The sequence below is a fragment of the Orycteropus afer genome, unplaced genomic scaffold, assembly GCF_000298275.1.
Source record: "Orycteropus afer afer isolate SDZICR_OR568_19922 unplaced genomic scaffold, OryAfe1.0 scaffold00052, whole genome shotgun sequence".
Classification (NCBI taxonomy): Eukaryota; Metazoa; Chordata; class Mammalia; order Tubulidentata; family Orycteropodidae; genus Orycteropus; species Orycteropus afer.
This window is the reverse complement of record NW_006921639.1, coordinates 2,577,617-2,600,643: the sequence shown is the minus strand read 5'-3', so window position 1 is coordinate 2,600,643 and position 23,027 is coordinate 2,577,617. Positions and strand designations below refer to the sequence as shown.

Sequence of the window (23,027 nt, the reverse complement as noted above, 5' to 3'; positions counted from 1 at the left end):
GCGGCATGTGAGGCAGCCCCTCTCCCTCCGTGGTCAACAGGTTTGAGGAACCTCCAGGACCGTGTGTGGTCACTGGGCTCCAACCACGACAAGCAGCCTCTGGGCCCAGGGCCCCCCAAGATCCATATTGTCTAGTTCTGAAAGAGGCTTCTAAAAGGCTGGGCTTGGCTGAGAGCAGCCACTCCAGGAGCCAGCGCCTTCTGGGGAAAACACCCTGGGACAGGGTCAGAGGTATTCTAGTGGAAGCCTCAGGCAGAGGCAGACCTGGCCCTCTGTGGGTTCTCTGCTGAACGAAGAGGGAAGTCAGAATCCTAAGTTAGAGGACCTGGGATGAAGGCACTCAGAGTGGGATGAGGGCGCTTGAATGGGATGGGGAACTCAGAGATGGGGCATCAGAGTAAGGTAGGGGCTCAGAGCAGGATGGAGGGCTCAGAGCAGGATGGGGGATCTCAGAGCAGAGTCTTTCTGCAATCCCTGATGGGGAAGGGGGCCATCCCCCTGGAACTGGGCCCCAGGGCTTATATGGACACAGTCTAGTAGCCCAAGTGGAGAGGGTAGCCAGTTTGATGTCTGCCCCAGTCTCATCATAGTCTGATGGGGAGGAAGGAGCCCTTCTGGACTAGATAGAATCTTATTTCCCTCTCCCACTGATCTTACTCCCAGAGGTGTGAGGTAGTCTGAGGTTTCCCAACTGGGTCACAGATGGGGTCTCCTCCTGTCCTGGTATTGGCCAGTGAGGAGGGTGTTTTTGCCCCTTGACACGGAGGAGCCTCAGGTACAGAGAGCTGACCTGGCCTGGTAGCATCTATCAGCACCTCAGACCCGTAGCCTGCTGGCCTCAGCCTGGCATCATGGTCTGACTGATGGACCCAGGCCCCACCCACGTGCCAGGCTTCTGAATGCTCCTTGGGGCTTCTTTTCCCATCAGCCAGTGCAGGCAGAGGGATTCTTGCTTCTAATTCTGAGCCTAGGATTCTCATGAGAACCAGGGACAGCAGTGCTTGGCCTTTTTATAGGCACCTGCCACAGTCAGGTGTATGTGTCCACAGCTGGGCCTGGTGGCCTCTGCCTCTGGGGAGGCTAGGGAAGGGAAAGGTCATGGCAGGTGTGCAAAGGAAAAGAAAGAAAACCAGAAGTGAATGACGAGGTGTAAAATTGTGAGCGAGACCATAGCCTTGGAGCGGGTCAGTACCAAATTTTCACTTCCTATCTGTGGTGCCTGTGGGAGCTTCCAGTTCGTTCTTTTTCAGAGGCTCAGTTTCTCAGGAGAAAGCACAGTAGTGCTTGGCAGTGGGCTACAGGGTCCTGGCTGCACCCTGTTGTCACTGAGTCACTGAGCATTTTGGCAGCCCTTCCTGCATGGGGCATGTCACCAATTAAGTGATGTAAGGAGTAAGTGAGCAGGGAGGCACTCAGCACACACAGAATGTCAGTAAACACTCCTGCTTGCCTCACCTCCTGCTGTCAGGTGGAGTGAGACAGTGATGGTGTTCTTGTACCCTCACCAGCAGGGTGGCTGGCTATCATCTTGGTTGGAGGGGCAGTCCAGGGTGTGGGGGGTGCCCCTTGCTCAATCAATAGGCATTTGGCAATACGTCCATTTACTCTTCACATGGGTTAGCACTTGGCCCAGTTTGCAGTAGGTGAAGAGACAGGAACCCTGCCCTCAAGCCCTGGGTGCCTCCTCTATGCTCACTCTGTCATTCCCAGAAGAGAATTTGTTGAGGGTCTGCCATGTGCCGGGCACTGTTGGAGGTGCTAAGGACACAGTCAGGGCCCAAATGGATCAAAGTCTTAGTCCCATTCTTATTTGGGTGGAGGAGCACGGAGACCCTAAACAAGATTGTTGTTGTCAGCTGCCACTGAGTCAGGCCCTGACCTATGACAACCCCATGTGTTACAAGGTTATTGTTAGGTGTCGTTGAGTCAGCTCTGACTCAGCGACCCAGTGTGCAACAGAACAAAACACTACCTGCTCCTGCACCACCCTCACAGTCTTGCTGTACTTGAGCACATTGTTGCAGCAACAGTGTCAGTCCATCTCATTGAGGGCCTTCCACTTTTTTGCATGATATCCTTTTCCAGGGAATGGTCCCTTCTGACAACATGACCAAAGTAGGTTTCGTGAAACAAAGTCTGGCCATTCTCGCTTCCAAGGAGCATTCTGGCTGCACTTCTTCCAAGACAGATTTGTTACAGGGTAAAACTACTCCATAGGCTTTTCTTGGCTGTGTTCTTTATGGAAGTAGATTGCCAGGTCTTTCTCCCAAGGAGCTGCTAAGTGGGTTTGAATTGCCAACCTTTTGGTTAGCAGCCAGTCACAACCTGGTTACACCACCCAGGCTCCTTGAGTACAGTTGAGGAAGATGTAGTCGAGGCATCCTTAGCCTGGAGAACTTGAGATAAGACGTGGTCAGTGGGTATAGAGGGAAAAGAGATGAGGTTCAAGCCCCAAGCTCTGGAACCTTGAGAGTAGAGAGGTCAAGGGTGAGGGGGGCAGCAAAGTTTGGGGCTTGGGGTCAGGAGGGAGCAGGTGGGGGTGCTGGAGATCAAGCTGCCACCCACCTGCCTGGGCAGAGTTCTTTCTGATTGCAGGCCCAGGGCTGAAGTGAGGAGGTGTCCTCCCCTCTCCGCACTTCCTGTTCAGGAATAGAGGATGAGTGCCTTGGCCACATCCTGTATGGGGCACACACAGATTGATTTTGTTCCACACACACTGTATGCTAGGCATTGTGCTATACTTAGCTGCTTTCCTTGGGGCTACCATGAGATTGTCATCGTGGGAGGAAAACCACAGCCATGGGGGAGGTGGTTGTGTGGATGAGCCAGGACCCTATGAGGCAGGAACAGAGGGGAGGGATGTGAGGCCAGAGGGGAAGAGGCCAAGCCATGTTCAGGAGCCAAACAAGCAGCACAGAGATGGTCCAAGACACTGGGGCAGGCAGATTCTATCACTGGCCAAGGAGCCATGGCTCAGCAGGGCCAGCACTTTGCCTGGCAGGGGCAGAGGAGACAAGTTGACAGTGATTCTGCAGTTGACTGTGGGTGAGGGAGAGCCCAGGAAGGCTCTACTGTGCCTTGGTCATTCATGGGATGGTGGTGTGCTCATTCAAAGGAAAGAATGGGGGGCCGTTTAAGACACACTCCCAGAAGGTGGAGAGCTTGGCTGGTGGATGAGACCTAGGGACAGTTACCTGGTACCCATCAGCAAGCAGGAGGCACATCCATGGGAGCAGAACATGTGCTCCAGGCAGAGAGAGCCCCAAGAGAGTGGAAGCAAGTGGATGCCATCTGCTCTCAAGCAGGGGCAGGAGAAGATATCCTCCAAGGGTCCCTACAGGTGGTTAGAAACGGAAAACCCGAGAGTTTGATGTCTTGGAGCCAAGGCTCTACAGAGGTAATGCCAAAGTGATGCACACAGATGGATGCTATCCCTCAGGACCTTTGGGAAAAAGCATCCTTGGAGAGGTGAGTGGAGGCCTGGACCAGGAGGCTGGCAGTGAGGAAGAAGGGGGTCAATGTGTAGACTGCCCCTTCAAGACACGTAGCAGCAGAGAAAGAACAGGAGCTCAAAGGTGTGAGAAGGTATTCTGGTTACCTGGTGCCATTCTGACATGAATATACCACAAATGGGATGGCCTTAACAAATAGGAGTTTATTCTTACAATTTGGAGGCTTTAAGTCTAAGTTCAAAGTGCCAGGCTCTAGGGCTGGGTGAAAGCCCTTCAACCTTGGGGTCCAGCTCTGGCTCCTGCTCCTGGCCCACTGGAGCTAGAGGTGTTTCTTCACTCAGACAGCTGCTAGCTGCTGAGGCTGTGAAGCCCCAAGGTTGACAAGTAAAAAGGCACAGTCCTGATGTTACCAAACATGGCAGGCTATTAACTCAAGTCCATTGTAAGTCCCAAGGTCAGCAGAGCATGGCAGGCTGCTGAACGACATGGCTACATGCAGGGTCCAAGAATGCCAAAGGCTAGAGACCACTCCCAAGACTGCTCCTTATATACAGGAAGCAGACCACATCCCAAAGGCAGCTACTCAGCTGCTTGTGGTAGATCCCACCATGGAGTTGGTTGCCAGTCTCATCATGGGGAATAACTACCACCAGCTGCCCAGCCACTCAACCAGGCCCAGCCAGGTTGACACAAAAACAACCACCACAGAAGGTCAGCGGATAACTTGGCCATGTCTGCTGGCTAGAGGGAAGGAACCAGTGCTGGGGGATGGGTTGAGGATGCTCAGAAAGAGGGGATGCTTAATGACCATGATGTGTCTGGACCTGGGCTGGAGGCTATGGGTGCGTCCATGGGGAGATTAAAGGGAAAAGGGATTGGCATGGGCTGTAATGTGGCTGTACAGGAGAAAAGCTGTGTTGACAGGGTTGCAGACAAAGGTGAGAAGGTCCGGAGGTAGTAGTCAAACAATTGGAGATTTTGCCAACAGGAAAATAGTGTGATGTCAGGGCAAGAGTGGCCCTGTGCTTTCCAGCCCAGATCTGACACTGCTCTGCTATGCGGCAGGTCCCTGGACTTCCATCCTCAGTATTGTGGGGAAGGTAAGTGAGTGTGTGTCCCTGCCTCACCTGAGGAGCCACTGGAGCACTGCTGTACCCACATTTAGCAGATAACAAGTGCTGCATCCCTAGGGGTCAGGTAGTCTCCGGTGGCAGTGACGTCAGAGGGAAAGCCATGGCTGTTGGCTGTGGAGTAATGGGGACCCTCCTGGACAGAACCGTGACACCATGCACTGGCAGGGTCAAGTAGTTCACATGCCAGAGTCATCCATAATGAAGCAGTGAATGCAGTAGGAGAAATGGGGTCAGAGCCCTGAGGAGTAGGGGAGAGTGCCAGGTGCTGAGAGTTATAGACCAAAAGAATGAGAAGTTGTTGGAGCAAGTGGAGCCAAACCAAGGCCGGGAGGCAGCTAAGGGCAATTAAGTCGTTGTTCCCCTCCCAGGATGAAGCAAGAGCTTCACTTGGACACTTGTTGGCAACTGAATCAAGCCATAGGAACCAGTGGGCACCGGCCATTGTTAGCACAGGCACTGGGCCTGGAGGGGTAGAAATATCACAAGTCTCCATTCCTGTCCTCCTTACAAGAGTTTATATTCTGATGAAAGACAGATGTGTCAACTTCTGTACTATGTGGTGTAAACCTCCACAGACAGTGGTGTGTGCCCTGTAGGGACATAAAGGAGGTCATGATGGGAGCTGCTGGGGAAGCTCAAGGACAGCTTCACCGCAGGCATGAGGAGGACTGGGGCTGTCAGCAGAAGGTGGTTTCCCTGGAGTCACTGTGTGTCGGGCTGCAGCCTAGGATGGGCGTGGGGAGCAGCAGGAGAGGGGCTGGATCCCCCAGGGCCTCTTAGAAGATTAAAAACTCTTAGAAGAAAAAAAAAGGGAACTGTTTCAAGCTCTGATACCCTCTCCACACTGCTCTCTGTGGGGGGATTTGTCCTGCTCTGGCATTTAGCATTAGTCCCTAAATGGGGCAGGTGAGAGGCTGGAGGTATAAATGGCCTTGTATTTTGGTGAGTATGAGTATGTATGAGTCAGGGCTGACTCGACGGCACATAACAACAACAACAACAACAACAGGCCTTCAAGTGCTGAAGGAAGTCCTCTTGGTGATGTTTCTGGATTACAAACTGAGAGGAGGTAAAGCTGGGGTGAGACTTATTTGCTCTCTGGTTAAGCCCTGGGGCTCTTGTAAGGAGCAACACCCTGTGGGCACCTTGCTGAAACCTGGCTCTCACCAGCTCTCCCTCCCTCCCTCCCCTCCATGCTTCAGCTGACTCTGGCAAACAATAGGCCAGAATCTAAAACATGTCTTTCTTCCTGATTTTTAAGAATTGAAGACGGTAGTGCTGACCTGAGGAAGCGCATGTCACAGTTAGAAGAAGAACTAGACCAGGAGAGGAAAAAGTACACGATGCTGGAGATAAAGCTGAGGAACTCAGAGCGGGCACGGGAAGATGCCGAGAGGAGAAACCAGCTCCTGCAGAAGGAAATGGAGGAGTTTTTTTCAACCCTGGGAAGCTTGACTGTTGGAGCCAAAGGTGCTCGAGCCCCACAGTAAAGGGGAGTGGGGAGGAGAGCACTTCTGCCTCCAGGAGGCTGGTCCTTCTTCCAGCACAGTGGTGGCAGCTGGCCTATGGAGTAGTCAGAGCTTCTGCAGCTCACCTGGGCCTTAGGCAGGGATGCTGGGCGTGCCAGGTGCTCAGGAACCAGCCTGAGAGAGGTCCTGATGTCCCATTGGGGGTTTAGACACTGCTGTGACTGTGCAGGAGACTTGGGTGTCAGCAGGGAACAATGCCAGGAGCATTTAGCACATCCCTCCCCACCCCCAAAATTCCGTGGCCACCAAAACGATGGCACTCGGGACATGGGGGCCCACCACGAACGTTTTGCTTCTTTATTAAATTTGTTCTGTAAACATGATGCCCTGGTGCCTGGCTGCTTCTTTATGGCCATTCAAAATGGAGTTCACCAAATCCCTTTGTCTGGTTCTTGCAGCGTCGGCGCCTTGGGGCTTCTCTCAGAGCTGGGTGGTTAGAAATACAGCAAGAAGCTTGAGCCAGTGCTGTCTCGGGCACTGAGGCCACACATCATTGGCTCTCAGCAAATCACTCGTGTGCTCGAGCCCAGACATCTGTCCTTGCTGCCCCCTGCTCTGAACCGCCAGGGCCCCTGCCATTGGCCATATCACCTGCCTTCCTGTGCTGGGCCACATGTGCACCAGGACCTGAGGCAGGCAGAGCTCAGTGGGTGCTGTGCACTCTGAAGCCGAGAAGTGCCTGTTCTCTGCCCACCCCTTTCCTGTGTTCGAAGCTAGTCTTATCTCCCCCATCCATGCCGATGTGACAACGATGTCCTCAACCTGGAAGCCCTCCTCCCCCTCTCAGACTTCAATACTTCATTAGAAAATCTCTCAAAACACCCTTTCCCCTGCCACCGTCACCCAGCAGGCTTATGCCAGAGCTCAGGGCTCAGCCTCAGGGATGACTGAAGTAGCAGCTTCTGGGCAGAGGACTCCGTGGCACAGGCAGCTTCAGCCTGAGCAGTAACCTGTGGCAGATTTGGGGGCAGAGTGGGCTGTGGTCACCTAAGCACCCAGTTTTTAACCACTATCTCTGGAGAAGTCCTCAGGCCCAGCCACCCTGTCTGTCTAGAATCAAACATAAATTATCTTAACACTTGACTAATGCTTGGTGGCCCCAGGAAGTACTGGCTGCATGGCATGAAATTCAAGGCCATGGGCTAGAGCCAGGCCCAGTGAATCCAGCAGTGGTTGGGATGCCAGCCTGACTGTCCACTATGCAGCTGGCTGGCTTCTGTTGTTTGGGAGTTGGGCACTGAGGCTCTCAGCAGATTAGTGGTCAGTTTTGTTGGGGGCCAAATGGAGAATAATATGGCACTCCCTCATGGCCCCTGCAATTACATGCCAGCAATTTGGGTGACCAACCCTTTCCCTGAAGGCGAGATGCTGCCCTTTCTGCAGCCAAGGAGAAGAAAAACGAACTCCTTACAAGTTAAGAACTGGTCCCATTCCTCCAAGGAGACACTGAGGATTGAGAAGCTAGGTGGCAGTACCCAGTACATCTTATGCCTCCACTGAGTCTCTCCTCGCATTGCAGGGAGCTTGGTGAGAATACGCCACCAGCCTATTTAGGGAACAGAAAAGAACTAAGGGATGAAAGGGAGTTTGTCTTAGCCACTAATTGTGGCTAGACTGGGAGTAGAAGCCAAAGCCAGCTCATGAGCTGCGTCTGCCACCTGCTGGGAAAAATATGATCTGCTGAAAATTGTCAATACTCAGAACTTCTGTTTCAAAATTTCCTTCACCCCTCTCCATCTGGTCCCTAAAACATTCTGATGGCCACCAAGGGCTGAGCACTGGGCTGCTGCCCACCCCCTGGCCTACTTCTGCCATCCCCAGCTGATATGTATCTACCCAACCTGTTCTCAAGCCAACTGATTTCAGCTGATGATATTGTGATGCCATCATTTAATGCTGAGTACATCAGTGAATTATGAATGTGGAAAGACAAGGAATAAATTATTTGAAAACCTACTAAGAATACCTACTTGAAAGTTTTAGTACTAATTAGCTCTCAGATTACTTCAAACATGTTTTACAATTTATGCTTAAGGAAAAAAAATGGAAGTTGTAAAAGATGAATTATGGTTTACTTAAGTCAGTAAAAAGAGTTGGCTGATAGTAAAAGATTGTTGTTGTTATTTGCCCTCAAGTCGGACCCGATTCACAGCGACCCCTCCTTGCGTTTCCGAGGTTGTATCACTACAGAAGTAGATTGCCTACCCTTCCTTCCGAGGAGTGGCTGGTAGATTCGAACTGCTAGCCTTCTGGTTAGCAGTCAAGTGCTTTAGGCACTATACTACCAGAGCTCCTAGTAAAAGATTAACAGGTAATGTAATTTTTTTAAGTTACTGTCAGTGTGTGTGTGCGCGCGCGCATCTGTGTGTGTGAGAGAGACAGAGAGAGAGAGATTTCTTGTTTTAAATGACTTTTGAATGATGGGCCAGCTGCTCAATCAAGCATACTGTATATAGGCTTCTGAACATCATCTGTGTCTCCCATGTTCCCACAGCCTTCTGGTAATAAATGAAGCCTGTCACAATGACCAAATGTTCATCTCCTTTTGAAGTAGGGTCCCAGTCTCCCACCCAAGAACCTCCTAAGTAGATCTTGTGAGACAGGGGTCTCAGGCACTTGGAATATCTTTCCTTCTACTACATCAAATCTAGAAATAATATTTGGTTGTTATCAAACCCTTCTGGGTATGTTTGCCTAAAGATACAGCTCAATTCAAAGGGACTGGAAAGGAATACCTAATGTTAGATTTTTAAAACCAGGATTTCAACTCCACAGTCGAATTGCCTAGTGAGGTTGGTGGTGATGGCTACGACAATTGGCAACCAACATTCTCAAGTGCTCACTAGGAGCTGAATACATGTATGAACACTCCTATGAAGATGTACTGTGGTTAGGAAAACTGAGCAATCTAGAAACCTTGCTGTAGGTGAGGAACTGGTGCGAAGGCAAGACTCCATTCTGGCGGTGGCACCAGAGCCTGTGCTTATTTATAGTGCTATATGCAGTACCCTTGTATCACATTTTGAGGGCCTACAATACTGTTTCCAGAGGATGCCAAAAGGTGCAAAGACAGGGTCTGAACATTAGCTAACCCAGCCAACATTTACTGAATCCCTACACAGGCACAGTTAATTATGAGGTATGAGTAAGACAGGTTTCTTCCATCCATCGGAAGCCAAGCACACATAACAGCATCATATAGCAACAGAAGGAATACAGTATGTTGCTGTCTTAAGTCCTCTGTGGTACAAAGTGATGAATGAATGAAGTGAGTAAGCAAGTATACAACTGGATGTGAAAAAAAAAGGTGATTGCAGAGGTGGTTTATCAGAGTAGAAATTATGTGAACTGGGCCTTAATACGAAACTAAGATAGGCAAACAACAGGATCACGCACAGGAAGATGGGAGTATGTACAGTGGAGGGTTTCAGCTGGGGTGGATGGGGCATGGCCAGATGATATATGAAATAGAATGAAAAAAATACTTAGCTATTCTAATTCTCAATGAAAATTCAATACTGATTTTGAGGCATTTATTTCATCAGCCATGGGAAGACTGGGACAGTTGAGAATGGAAAAGACCATTTTGGGGTCAGAGTACATAAAAGTTCTCATGAGACTATACAAATTCCCTTTTTCATCAACATTTCTTCAAATACTCAACAATTTCTACTCTTTTCCAAGGCTAAAATTATCAATTACATCTGCCTTATACTGATTATTAAAAACAACAACAACAACAAAAAAAGAGACTCAACTTGTACACTAACTCCATGAGTGTCTCTCCCATCTTTGTTTGGCAGATGAAAGAGCAGAGGGTCAGTGAGGTTGAGACTCATCTGAGACTAACACTCGGTACCTTGTGCTCAGGCTACTTTGAATCCACAGGATCCAGTAGGTCCCAACCTTTCCAGGACCTTGTCTCATCATGGCATTGTGCCTTTATAGTTTCTCTTTTAATTTGTTTGGAGCCCTCAACCTACCTCTTTCTTTCTCAAGAAACTGTCATGATTCTTCCATTTCCTGCCAACTTGCAAAAAATTCTGTCTACTGCTTTCCAACTCCATCTGTAGCCATCAGCATTAGTATTTTTCTCTAGATAATCCTCTAGAAGTGTAAACATGTGTTACATCCCACAAGACTGTTTATTCCCATCTTCCTCCTCTGTGCATACAGTGACATGGTTGTCAAAATAACACTAATGGAAATGGTGTGCAGGCAGTACAAGCGAGCGATACAGACCTCAAGAGCAATGAGGCTACAAGAGAGATCCACAGCAGTTAGACAGCAACCAATTGTTCCTTTTCTCCACCCCTGAAATAGCAAGTGATATGCTGATATAACACCTGATGTGTGTTCTGTCATGGACACTTTCAAACTGGAATGTACAAACTGGGGACAGCTTCTCATCAAAACCTGTCCTCAGCCCCAAATGCTGAACCTTGTTGACTTCCCCTAAGAATGGCAGTGTTTCTACATGAGTCCCCCCTTTCCCATCCCATTGAGTGTTCTACCTAGGACCTCAGTTCTCTGGATACCTTCAGCCCAGTCACCAATCTCCACTCCTCCACCAGCCTTCTGATCGCTGTAACCATTCTAGAACAAAGGTTGGATCGTATCACTCTTTTCTCACAAACTACAATGGAGTTTCTACTGCCTACAAAATATAAAGAATTCCTTCAAAATGCTCCAATTCTGAGCCTTACATTTTCAGTTTTATCTCCCATTATATTAACTCCGGACATCCCTACAACTATACCAGCTATTCCTCATTCTTTGTCCTTGCTCATGGTTTTCAATCTCCTTGCCATTCCCTTAGCCTAGAATACCTTTACTCTCCACACCTTCTTAACACTGAGGCTCAAAACACCTCCTCTGGACAGCCCTACTCATTTCCTCTAATCAGTCACTCCTGTCTGGGTTCCTCTGGCACGTTCCTCATTCCTCTACATAACATTTACTCAAGCAGGATGACTAGACTCTGAGTTTGTTAAAAGCAAAACAGTGTCACCCATTTTCGTCTCTCACCTCTCTCCTAGCTTCCACCACGGGGTCTTAGACATACATGCTTGAAACCTAACATTTGCAAAGCATACTGGAAATATCTCTTAGTTTCAAATATAAAGTCCTAAGATGTATCTGTGTATAACCTACAATAGCTTCAAAAACCCAAAAATAAAAACAAACACAAAACCAGTACAAATCAGCCTTAACTTCCATGAAATTAGAAGTATTTTAAGGGAGAATACTAAAATAAATGCAATAACTACATTAACAAAGATAAATTACTCCACTTTATTTGATATCGCCAGGGTATGATCACTAGGTGGGAAGAAAAAATTACAGTAAAAACAAGTTCAAATGATATTCTGATGTCTACTTTTGCCACCTTAGTTTCTTGGAGACTTCTCCAGTCACTGTGGTAAAACAGTGTAGCAAGCCAGCAACTTCACCAGCTGACCAAACCGCAGTTGTCAGCCATAAAAAGTGCCCCTCTTTTATTGTCTCCTCAGAGAAGGTGAATGTGAGTGTAGGGATGACATGGAAACAAAGGTTATCTGGAGCCAGAAAACATATTGCCACTGACTCAATCCCAACTCATAGTAACCTGACACACAGCAGAACTTCCCCACAGGGTTTCCAAGGCTATAAATCTTCACGGAAGCAGAATGCCTCATCTTTCTCCCACGGAGCAGTGGAGGGGTTTGAACCTTCAACCTTTAGGTTAGCAACCCAATGCTTTATAGCACCATCAGAGTTGAGCAAAAGATGGTGGGGTGTCATCAGAGACAGGCTGGTTCAATAGGTTAATGATGGCCCTGCCCCATACAACCACGTGGTAGCATGCCTGGTGTAGGTCGGGAGGAAATGTGCATGGCAAAAGTTGGAAATACCCTGCTTGTTTAGAAAGAGATCCTAGTTTTAAATCACTCCTGCCAAGTGGCCATGATGGCTGCTCTCTCATATGGTTCCCAAGAACCAGGTTAAGGGCATTGAAGCAAACTCTTTTTAGAAAAAGTTTCTCCAGTGACTTCAAACAACATGAAAACAAGATTAGATAAACCAGAAAACCAGGGTAATAGTTTAGGATCTTCAGAGTATGTATAAAATCCAATCTCAAGTTGGATACGACTCATAGTGACCCCCTCCCCCCCCAAACACCCTTGGGTTTCCGAGGCAGTATCTCTGCCCAGTCTTCCTTCCGAGGAGTGGCTAGTGGGTTTGAACTGCCAGCCTTCTGGTTCGCAGTCAAATGCCTTAGGCACTACGCCACCAGAACTCCTAGTTATATCCCTTGTCTCAACCCACATGAAATCCTAAAACTATCAAGAAAAACTTTTTACCATAAATTTACATTTTGTTTTCAATGAAAATACTCTTACGTTCGTAATTCCATACCACTTTTTTCTTTTTTATTTAAAATATTATAACCAATTGACATACTAGGTAACAATGCTTACATTCCAGTGGTGCATGTTTAATGACTAGGGCATGAATGATTAAAAACCACAATAATTATCTCAGCATTCCCTACAATGTGCCCCATTTCATTTTGTCTAGAGAGGAGAGGAGAGGGAGTGGAACACAGGAAAGGGAGAGGAATGAAGAAGGAATGGCATTGTGTAGGTCAAAAACAAATGTCATTTATCATACTTTTAGGTTTTTAGGTTTTAAAACCTGTCAAACAGGATAAACTGTCATGAGAAAATAGATGTCACAGTCCAGGTATACAGCTAGTTTAGTTTAACTTCACCATCTGGGTAAAAGATTAAGAGCTTCTCAAAAATATACCAAATATCGGGCCTATAAAAGTAATTTATTTCTTTGTAAAATTCACTAAGATTTATTCCTTCTGTAAAATGTAAAGAATGGACTGATATCACGAGCAGGTTTCTTTCTACTTACAAAAACAGACAGTAATTATTTCAACGAGTGTATCTAACACAATTTTCCAAGATATACAACGAAAGATTTTACATGTGAGTGTCTCTTACTGATGCAAGGTATCTATTTTACATACTCACTGGTATTATGTCAACGCTGGCTATGAAGTATTTAACACACATTTATAATTCACATTCAGTAAAGATCTAACAGTAAGGGCAACAGCTTACTTGGGAAAGCATAGAAAATTAGTGTGAGGTAGTTCAATAAAAACCTAGTTTTATTTGTTAAGTCATTGTGAGAATAGAACATTGTGCAAAACTAATCCACAGATAGTATTTTTCAACTGTTTCAGTAACAAAGAGAATCTATACCAGAAATGGTCAAGAAAGTTATTACTCTTACTAGACTCTCCTTAAGAGCACTTCACTAAGAGTAGTTAGTTTGAAATTAGGACTTTTGTTTTCCTTATGAGTTTTCTAATTGTACCCCAAACTATACATTTCTGCTTCAATGCCCTTTACCTCTTCAGATTTCTTGCTATTAAGGAAAACTCCGTTTCCTCTGATTAGGAAAAAACCTAAGAGAGATCAGTAGAAACACAATGTACACTAAAACGGAAAAGGAGATGGAGAGAATACTTAAGAGGGTTGCTTGTGACAGAATGGCGATACTGGACTTCCTATCGGTAAAAGTGAAGTTTCTTAGGGGTCATGGGGACTTCATGCATCCACTCTATTGCTACTGTGTGACTAAGGAACAACACACACAAACTACAACAGCATTTCTGAAAAGATACAAGGCTTTTACCTCAGAATGTTGTGCAGGCCTGCGCCTAGGCAACATTGAGTGGTTAAGTCTTCATATACGTAGCAGATACTGGCCAATAATGTAAACCAAGTCTTATCTGTAACCCAGGAAACAGCTTTACTTGCCTGCTGCCGATTTCCCTCAGACAATGATGTCCTCCTCTTCTCCATCTTTTTAGACAACACAGCAGGATCAGAATGGAACAGTAAAATGAAAAAGCTTACAAAACAGTTTGCTATTTTATACACAATTAAGCTTCTCTGTACCCATCAGAGAAGATGTGTGGTTGCCTTCTCATGGAAGGGCTGGCATTTCTCTTAGGAATCTGAGGTAAATGCACTGTGCCTTTACCAACTGGGAAGAACAAGTACCAGAAGGAATCAGCAGCCACAATAAGCGAGAATTGTTTAGCAAACAGTACGGAAAGAGTTGAGATGCTCTGTGTATGCATATTGTAATTAAAAGCTCTCAACCACATGGTCATTTTACAAGGGGTCAGTGTACATTAGAGGGCAAGAGAAATAGTAACCAGTAAGACATATGTAGAAAGAATTAAACTGCCCCTTCCTTAATCTATGAAGTTGAATAATAAATTTTGGTCAACATAATTTTCTGACAGTAAGATGATAATTATATTAAGTCTATAAAGATGAAAACCCAAAATTATAAGGTAAGCAAACTGGTGGCTTTACATAAGTTACTGCTTGAAAGAAACCTTATCTGTAATTACTATTTTTAAAAAAACAATGTTTAGAAGGTTTTAAAGACTCTAAAAGCTTCTAAAATATATACACATACACACACATATATATTCAGCTTAATCGATTTAAGAGGGAAAGTTATATATAGACACTGTATTTCAAAAACCTAGGGCACACAACATTTAACAAAAGACTGTTTTCTGGATACAATTTGATAAATTTTTAGTCTACATTAAGAAATAAGAGTTCATTTTCTCTGAATTTGACCGAAACATACTGGTTGGCAAGTGGCAGCTGGCATTTACAATAAATGATACACGAATACCTGGTTTTCCTTGGTTAACTCCAATCTCTATCAATAGAGATGGCTTATAAACAATCAAATGTACGATATAGAATCTTCTGAAAGCATGTTAGCTGTTAAAGTGCAATAGTGAAATTATCTATCCTAGAGAAAATAAAGCTAATAAACTGTCAAGCTAATGTAAACTAAGAACACATTCATGCTCAAATTTTTGCTAAAATCATAAATCCAAGCCTGTTTCTCAATTCAAGGTGTTGGAATCTCAAAACTCTAATTGGCCTAAAAAATTAATGCACCATGTTATATGAGTAGGAAAAGGGTAGATAAAAAAGACTGACAATGTCAACAGAAGCTAGAAATCATGGCTTTAAACCATCAAAAACAAATTTGCTATTTCAAAATACATAAAAAGGCTAATGTATTTCAATATTAAATATTGCACATTAACATTTGCAGTCAATATGTGAATCCATGCCAAGCAAACCCTCAGACGTCACATGTTGAGATGTAACCTGCTCTCACTCCTATTGGTCATTCATTTCAAAGGGCTTTCTGCCCAGAACCTGGCCACTGACTTAAGTATGCATTTCTCAGTTCACTCTGTGAGATCTCTCCTGTTCCAAAGATAAAAGGTGCCTAGGGTCATTACAGACAACGTATTTCAGAGATAATGAGACTTCAATGACATTTTACTTAGGAACAATTCAGTTATAGAGAAATAATTCTGCAGATATAAAATGTAAACAGTTAACATACACTTATCAGGAGCAGCACCATTCTTCACTACTCAACATCCACATTGCGTGTTGTATTGAAAATCAGGTTATAAAAAAACGAAAGACTCAGACTAAATAACCACCATTTATGCCTGCTCTGCTCAATGTGAAAAAACAGTCCTTAGAAAAGTATATCCTATATATGGCTGTGTGCTACTATTATCAGATGAACGGTATATTGCTCACTTGATACATCACCTACAGAAATCTAAGTAGGCTTTGGAACCTCCCAATGGCCAGTAAAAATATGATTATGCTACAACTAGAATCAGATGGCCAAAAACACCATGAGAACTGGTGCTCAACTGACTGACACTCCAAGTAATAAGAAACCAGAAAGGTCCAAGGGCCCAAGACTGCAGGAAAGGGAAAGACCAGACTCTAGACCACTGCAGGGACCTAAAGCCTGAGTAGATTAACTCACTATGTACAAAAAGAGGCTCACAGCTAGGAGAAGTGAACCATCTGTTTATTTGCATTGAAATGTATTATTCATGAAATATCCTCTAGACTTTAGTTGACCATAAGCTTTGAGCATGCCACAAATTTGCAGAATACACCATATTCTTCTTCCTCTACTTTTGAGGGTGGGGTAGGGGGATAGAAGGGTAGTGGTAGATGCCCAGCATCTTCAAAGACATGCTCTGAGTTATTCTGCCATTTAAAGGATTGGATTTTGCCAAAAATTCATGTAGGAGAGTCTACCAATTTTTGTAAATAAGATTAGCAAGTAGCAAATATTGGAGGTTTCTTAACACGTTCATCATTTACAGTAGTTATTCCTGAATATAACTGGCTACAGGTTACTTTCCCTCACTCCTCTGGGGTTATTTCATTGATAAGCACATAACCCTGAAGGATAGTGTCATGAACAAAACATCTGAAATAAATTCTAATTAAAAAAAAAAAAAAACCTATAAAAATCTTAAATAATTCATGATATAGGCAAGTCACCACATAATAGTTGCTTTGATAAACAAAATCTTACAAATTCAGTAAAAAAAAAAAATCAGCAGCATAAGATAAAGCAAATATGCAAAAATTTAAACCATGATAAAATAATTAGGTTTACATTATACAGTTAATTACAGCAAAAAAAAGAAAAAAGAAATACAGTTTTGTTGGTGTTTTTAAACACAACTTGTTTTAAATTACAGCATTGGAAAGTAAAAAAAAAAAAACAAAACTGCTTTACTACAAAATAAATTCTACATTTTTGAAAATCCACTCAAAAGTAAGACCACTGAATTGTTTTCAAAGTAGTTCTACCAATGACTAAACGGCTCCCCCTATAAACCTCCCCCCCCAGGCCCAAGTAGTCATCTGCAACAGCCCAGAGGTCCAGATGATGCTTCTAGACTGCTGTCTGTATCAGAGGCCAAAGTTGGATCTGTTGACATTGAAGACACATCATTGACAGACGATGATGACGATGGGTGCTGAGAGCCATTGATCACTGCTGCACCTGTGCTATGAGAAATAAAACAGCAAATCAGTTGCAGACAGAGTTGCAGTCCGAGCTATTTGAACTATACTCACTATCTCCTGTGGTCAATAATTTTTCTCTTGAGTTTAGAAGGCTCACTAAAGATACTCACAAATGATATTCAACCCAAGACTAACTTACACATATTCTTCATTGCAAACTATGAGGTGAGAATCCTGAAAATGCATATTTAGAGTTCTGTTCTTTCCTAGCAAAGAAACAACTAACAACTAAATTGGTTTTTCAGTTCAAGGCAAGAATTTTAAGTCCAATTCACATTTAGAAAAGTTCCTACAGCAAGATCAATGAATGGGCTTCAACACTGTATGTGAACTCTTGAAAATATATGCAAAACTGTCTTTACATTTTGTTGGAGAAAGGATCTCAAAGGGCTATATGACTCAAAAAGATTAAAAAAAAAAAAAAAAAAACCTACTGCCCTATAGGAGTATGTATATCTTTTTCAAAATTTTCATTTATTTTATTGTTACTGTTGTTGAGAATACACAACAAAACACAGACAAACTGACCACTTTCACATATACAATTCAGTGATATTGATTACATTCTTTGAGTTGTGTGACAATTCTCACCCTCCTTTTTTTCAGTTGTTCCTTCCTCATTAACATAAACTCACTGCTCTCTAAGGTTCCTATCAAACCTTTAAAGTTGCTATTGTCATTTTGATCCCACATACGTAGTTCTTAAAAGAGCATAATGTTCAAGGCAGACATTTTTTACCAGTTAAGCTAAACTACTGTTTGGTTTCAAGACAATTTCAGGGTATCTTTTTGGTTTAAGGTTTAAAGATTATCTCAGGACCTTAGTTTCAGGGTTCATCTAGCCTCCATGGCTCTGAAAGTCTAGAGTCCATGGGATTTTGAAGTTCTGTTCTGCATTTCCTCCCTTTTGATCAGGGGTCTTCCACAGAATCTTTGATTAAATTGTTCAGTAATAGTAGCTGGGCACCATCCAGTTTTTCTGGTCTCATAGCAAAGGAGTCAGCTGTTCATGGAATTTTTTGATAACTTTTTACTGAAAAGGAAAGTCAAAACAAAACTTCTGGTATTAACTTCTGCTATATAAACACCATCCCTAGTATTTTTATAAGTGCATTATGTTAATTTTTAAAACATGCTGCTGTAAAAAAAAAATTAGGAAAGCACACTTATGAAATTATCTAATGGTGGGAAGGGAGCAGTAGACAAAAGTAGAATACACAGGTTTATCCGTGTTAAACTAAGAAAAAAAAAAAGGGTCATTCCAAATGTCAGCACATTACATAATGCAATTTATACAAATGTTCTCTGGAACATGTTTATAGAATTTTTTATTCTATAAATACTGATTTCCAAATTGTTCACTGAGAATTCCTGGGAAGGATGTCCAGGTGTCTAACATGCTGAAATCAACAGGCTGAAAACAACTAACTGTCCCAGAACTCAGCATTTCAGTGTTGGAGGTGACTAGCAATAAAACACTTCACTATAAAATGTCCTCTTAGAGTCTGTCTTCAAACTCAACAAAGAACTAGGCAGGGTAGTGGGAACAGGTAATCTTGAGGATGGTGGGAAGGTGAATGGGAGGTAGGAAGGGAGGGGACCACACGGAGTAGAGAAGATGATGGGAGCTGACAAGAGAAAGGATAAGCAGGCTGCATTATTTCAGGCCTGAAAGAAGAGTGGAAAAGGAGAAATGTGATACCTCCTAGACGTAAGAAACGCCTATGAAGTTCTCAACCAGAGTGAAATTCAGGTAGCATAATTTTTTGAGTTCAATGACTAAGAACATCAAATGCATTATGAAATACATGTTTTGACTAAACACCATAGTATGCCCACAACACTATAAATAACTTCTAAGACTTGTGTTAAAATACCCAAGCCATAAAAACACCTACTTTCTCATGTCTCTAGTTCAAAATTTATTTTATCCAAATTTATCCAAATTTTTTGATCTCATAAAAATTAACTTCTAAATGCATCATAATTAGTTTTTAATCTGAAAATCAAGTACCTAAGAAGAGAAAAATATTTGTTTCCTTTGAACTTTAAAGCAATAAGGTAAGTTTCTCAAGTATCTGAATAATAATACAATAGAAAATCATCTCACATAACTGAGTCATTTACTTCTTACTGGGTCTCTAGGAACTCAAAGGCATGTAAACTCATTTTAATATTAATGAAACCAAAATAAAGACAGGAAGGCAATCTACTGGGAAAAATAAGATAATTCATTTAAAAAAAAAAAAAAGTGGAAATGGTACTGTGATTACCTGATATTGTGATTTATCAAAGACTGTTTCTTCTATTTTTATATATAGTCAAGGACTACACATTTTATAACAGCTCTTCACTTCAAGCTATGAACTGAGAATCCAGAAAACATCCAGAAACTTGGAAGTCTTATACGTTCCATTGGCTGACTGTGGCGGTTATGTTTGTGTGTCAGCATGGCTGGTCCTGGTTGAGTGGCTGGGCAGCTGGTGGAAGTTATTCCCCATGAAGAGACTGGCAGTCAACTCCATGGTGGGATCTACCACAAGCAGCTGAGTAGCTGCTTTGGGTATGTGGTCTGCTTTCCATATACAAAGCAGCAGCTTTGGGAATGGTCTCCAGCTTATGGCATGCTTGGACCCTGCATGTAGCCATGTTGTTGTTCAGCAGCCTGCCATGCTCTGCCAACCTTGGGACTTACAATGGACTTGAGTTAATGGCCTGCTGTGTGGTTTGCTAACATTGGTATTGTGCCATTTTATTTGTCAACCTTGGGCTTGTTAGCCTCAGCAGCCAGTAGCTGCTTGAGTGAAGAGATGCCTCTAGCTTTAGAGCTGAAGCCCAAGGCCAAGGGGCCTTCACCCAGACCCTAGAGCCTGGCACTTTGAACTTGGACTTAAGCCTCCAAATTGTAAGAATAAACTCCTGTTTGTTAAGGCCATCCCATTTGTGGTATATTCCTGTAGAGCAGCACCAAGTAACCACAACACTGATTTATTTTTTCTATAGGTTCTGCCCTCATTTATTTTTATTTATTTTTTTATTTTAAGAGCTTGTTTTACATTCAACGTAATGCATACATTTAGTTTCATTCCCCATTTGCCATGTCCAACCCTAACCCAGTCTCCTCCCCTCCCTACCCTGTAACCCTCCTCCTGTGCCCCTCCTATTTATGCACTCCTGTTTGTCCTGCATTTCCTCAGTTTGAATGTTACTCCTCTGGTGTCCCATGGTCTATTGCTCTAAGGGATGTTGTATTACCATAGAGTATGTGGGTGCAGCATCCTGGGTTGACTGGTCTGTGGGTACATCTTGTTAACTATTGGGCTACCCTGGGGGTGAGTTTCATTCCATGCGCAGAATGTATTCCAGGGCCATAGTATTGGGAGTCTCATCAGATTTCATCCAACCAGTAATTCTGGTCATTATTGAGTTTTTGGATTTTGTTACACGTTTTCTCTCCCACTCTATCCAGGATCTCCAGATTTGATCCTTTCCTGAGTGGTTGCCATTGGTAGCTGGGCACCACCTAGTTCTTCTAGTCTTGAGGGCCATTGTGTCCTAGGCCTGATTGCTTCTAAATGCTCTTGTTTGTGTGTGTTCTTCTTCACTTTCGATGGTGGGAGACCATCTGTTGCATCTCAGATAGCTGCTTGAAAGCTTTTAAGACCCCAGTGGCTACTCACCAATGTAGGATGTGGAACAACACTTTTATGTATTTTGTTGTGCCAACTGAGTCTGGTGTCCCCCAGTACTATGGTGCTGAGGTAGCAGATCTATTGGATCTCTTTCCCATAATGTCTGGTTGTCTGTGAGGGATTACTCTGTGTCTGTCTTCTATTGTTTCTGTAAGGATTGCAGGTATTTTGTATCACTGGGCAACACTGATTTTTATAACTACAGGCAAATGCTGTCTAAGATTCAAATTCTTCATTTATAAATTAAAACAAATACAACCATTCTTTTATTATATTTACTTAAATATTTTGACATTTATGATATGCTAAAGTATACAACTCTCCTTAATAACAGATTTTCCAAATTCCACCCAAGCCTCCATTATGAAGAGTTAAGTTATTATCATATAAGAACCCTAGTGGTGCACTGGTTAAGCACTCAACTACCAAGTGAAAGATTGACAGTTCGAACCCACTCAGCAGCTCTGTAGGAGAAAGACCTGACAATCTACTCCGATAAAGATTATAATTTAGAAAACCCTATAGGGCAGATTTACTGTTACATGGGATGACTGTGATTCAGAATCTACTTGACGGCATTGAACAAAAGCAACTATTAAACAGCAATACAAAGCTGATTAGTTAGTTATACTATTAAAACATTTATAATACAGCTTTTTATTGTTATGACTAAATCACAAGAGCTCGGAAGGCAGGTTGGGCAATCTACTTCCATAGTGATACTGCCTTGGAAACCCAAGGAGGGGTTGCTATGAGTCGGGTCCAACTCGACGGCACATAACAACAACAACAACAAATCACAGGAGACAGCCATGTCCAAAATAGATAGTCCTTGTCTTAGTCCCTTAAGTTCCAAACCAAACCAGAATCAAACCTTCTGCCACCAAGTGGCTTCTGACACACAAGCGATAACAAAGAAGTATTTCACAAGGTTTCTAAGGCTGTAAATCTGTATAGAAGCAGACTGTCACATCTTTCTGCCACAGAGCAGCAAGTTCGTTAGAACTGGCAACTTTCTGGTTAGCAGCAGAATGCTTTAACAACTGTGTCATCAGGGCTCCTTTAAGTTTCTGAAACTATAAAAATTCAATGTATATTTCCAATAGAATCTATAGTATAATGTGGAAGTTGTCCTACTGATCAGTGACTTAAAAAACAAAAGTCTGAAGTATAACAAAAAATGCCGTAAGTAGCTACATAAATCAAACAATTTTATGTCTACAGTACCACGAAATGTGTACCTGAAAAAAAGCCTCACCCATTTGGCTACCACTGTCAACCATTTGGAAAGGGATCATTGTAGAAAATCCTGGATAAGTGGGAGAAAAATGTGGAAAAACTCAAAAGTCATAAAAAAGACCAGGCTTACTGGTCTGATAGAGACTGATTAAACCTGACACTATGGCCTCTAGTCAGTTTGGGCCTAGAATTGAAGTCACTTCCATGACCTCCAGCCAACTAACCAACCAACCATGGGAGATCAGAAGGGCATTATTTGCACAAGGAGACATCTCAGAGGGCAGGAATGCATAGGAAAGAAGAACACAGGGAAAAGGTTAAGAATAGGGAGAAGTGGGAAGAGAACAATTATGGGGACTGCAATTAGTATCATGAAACAAAATGTGTATGAACTGTTGTGTGGAAAATAAATTTGCTCTGTAAACTTTCACCCAAATTACAATTAAAAAAAAAACAACTTACCCACAAACAAGATGCTAGATATCCAATTTTTGCTTAGAATGTATTAGAGCTTTAGAGTGATGATTAAAATGGCATAGTCTTGATTAAAATCAAGAACTATCTGTTGAAATACTACTCAGCCTTCAAGGCCCAGCTCAAATTTCACCTCTTCCAAAAAACTGTCCTGAAATGTAGCTAAAGAAGTCTCCACTGCTAGTCAGAAGCTATACAGAATGATAGAACACCAAGCACTTTGACAGTATGACAAACCTGGCTTCAAGTATTAGCTTTTCTATATATTATATATGTAATCCTGTTATGTAGTTTTTCAGAACTTCAGTTTCCTCATCAGTGAAATGTGCACAATAATCCCTATTTTGGTGGTATGGATTGAATTGTATTCACAGATATATATGCTGTAAATCCTAATCCCTATGATGCCTGTAGCTATAAATCATATTTGGAAATGGACTGCCTTTGTTATGTTAATGAGGCAGGATGAACATATGAATTGAGTTTTGAGATATAAAAGAGATTAAATAAACAAGGCAGAGAAAGTGGTTGTTGTTATGTGCCA

General features: G+C 43.2%; 2 protein-coding genes across 2 annotated transcripts in view; one reads left to right on the top strand and one right to left on the bottom strand.

Annotated features, from left to right (window-relative positions):
- The window catches only part of ARHGAP22 (Rho GTPase activating protein 22), a 430,840-nt gene extending 424,765 nt beyond the window's left edge, over positions 1-6,075 (top strand). Inside the window, exon 10 of the mRNA XM_042780657.1 lies at positions 5,847-6,075. Within this exon, the coding sequence (XP_042636591.1) occupies positions 5,847-6,075 (229 nt within the window). The remainder of the gene's footprint in view (positions 1-5,846) is intronic.
- Positions 6,076-16,909: 10,834 nt separating this feature from the next.
- Positions 16,910-23,027, bottom strand: part of MAPK8 (mitogen-activated protein kinase 8) — a 61,847-nt gene continuing 55,729 nt past the window's right edge. The window contains exon 10 of the mRNA XM_042780663.1: positions 16,910-17,055. Coding sequence (XP_042636597.1) covers positions 16,910-17,055 — 146 coding nt within the window. The remainder of the gene's footprint in view (positions 17,056-23,027) is intronic.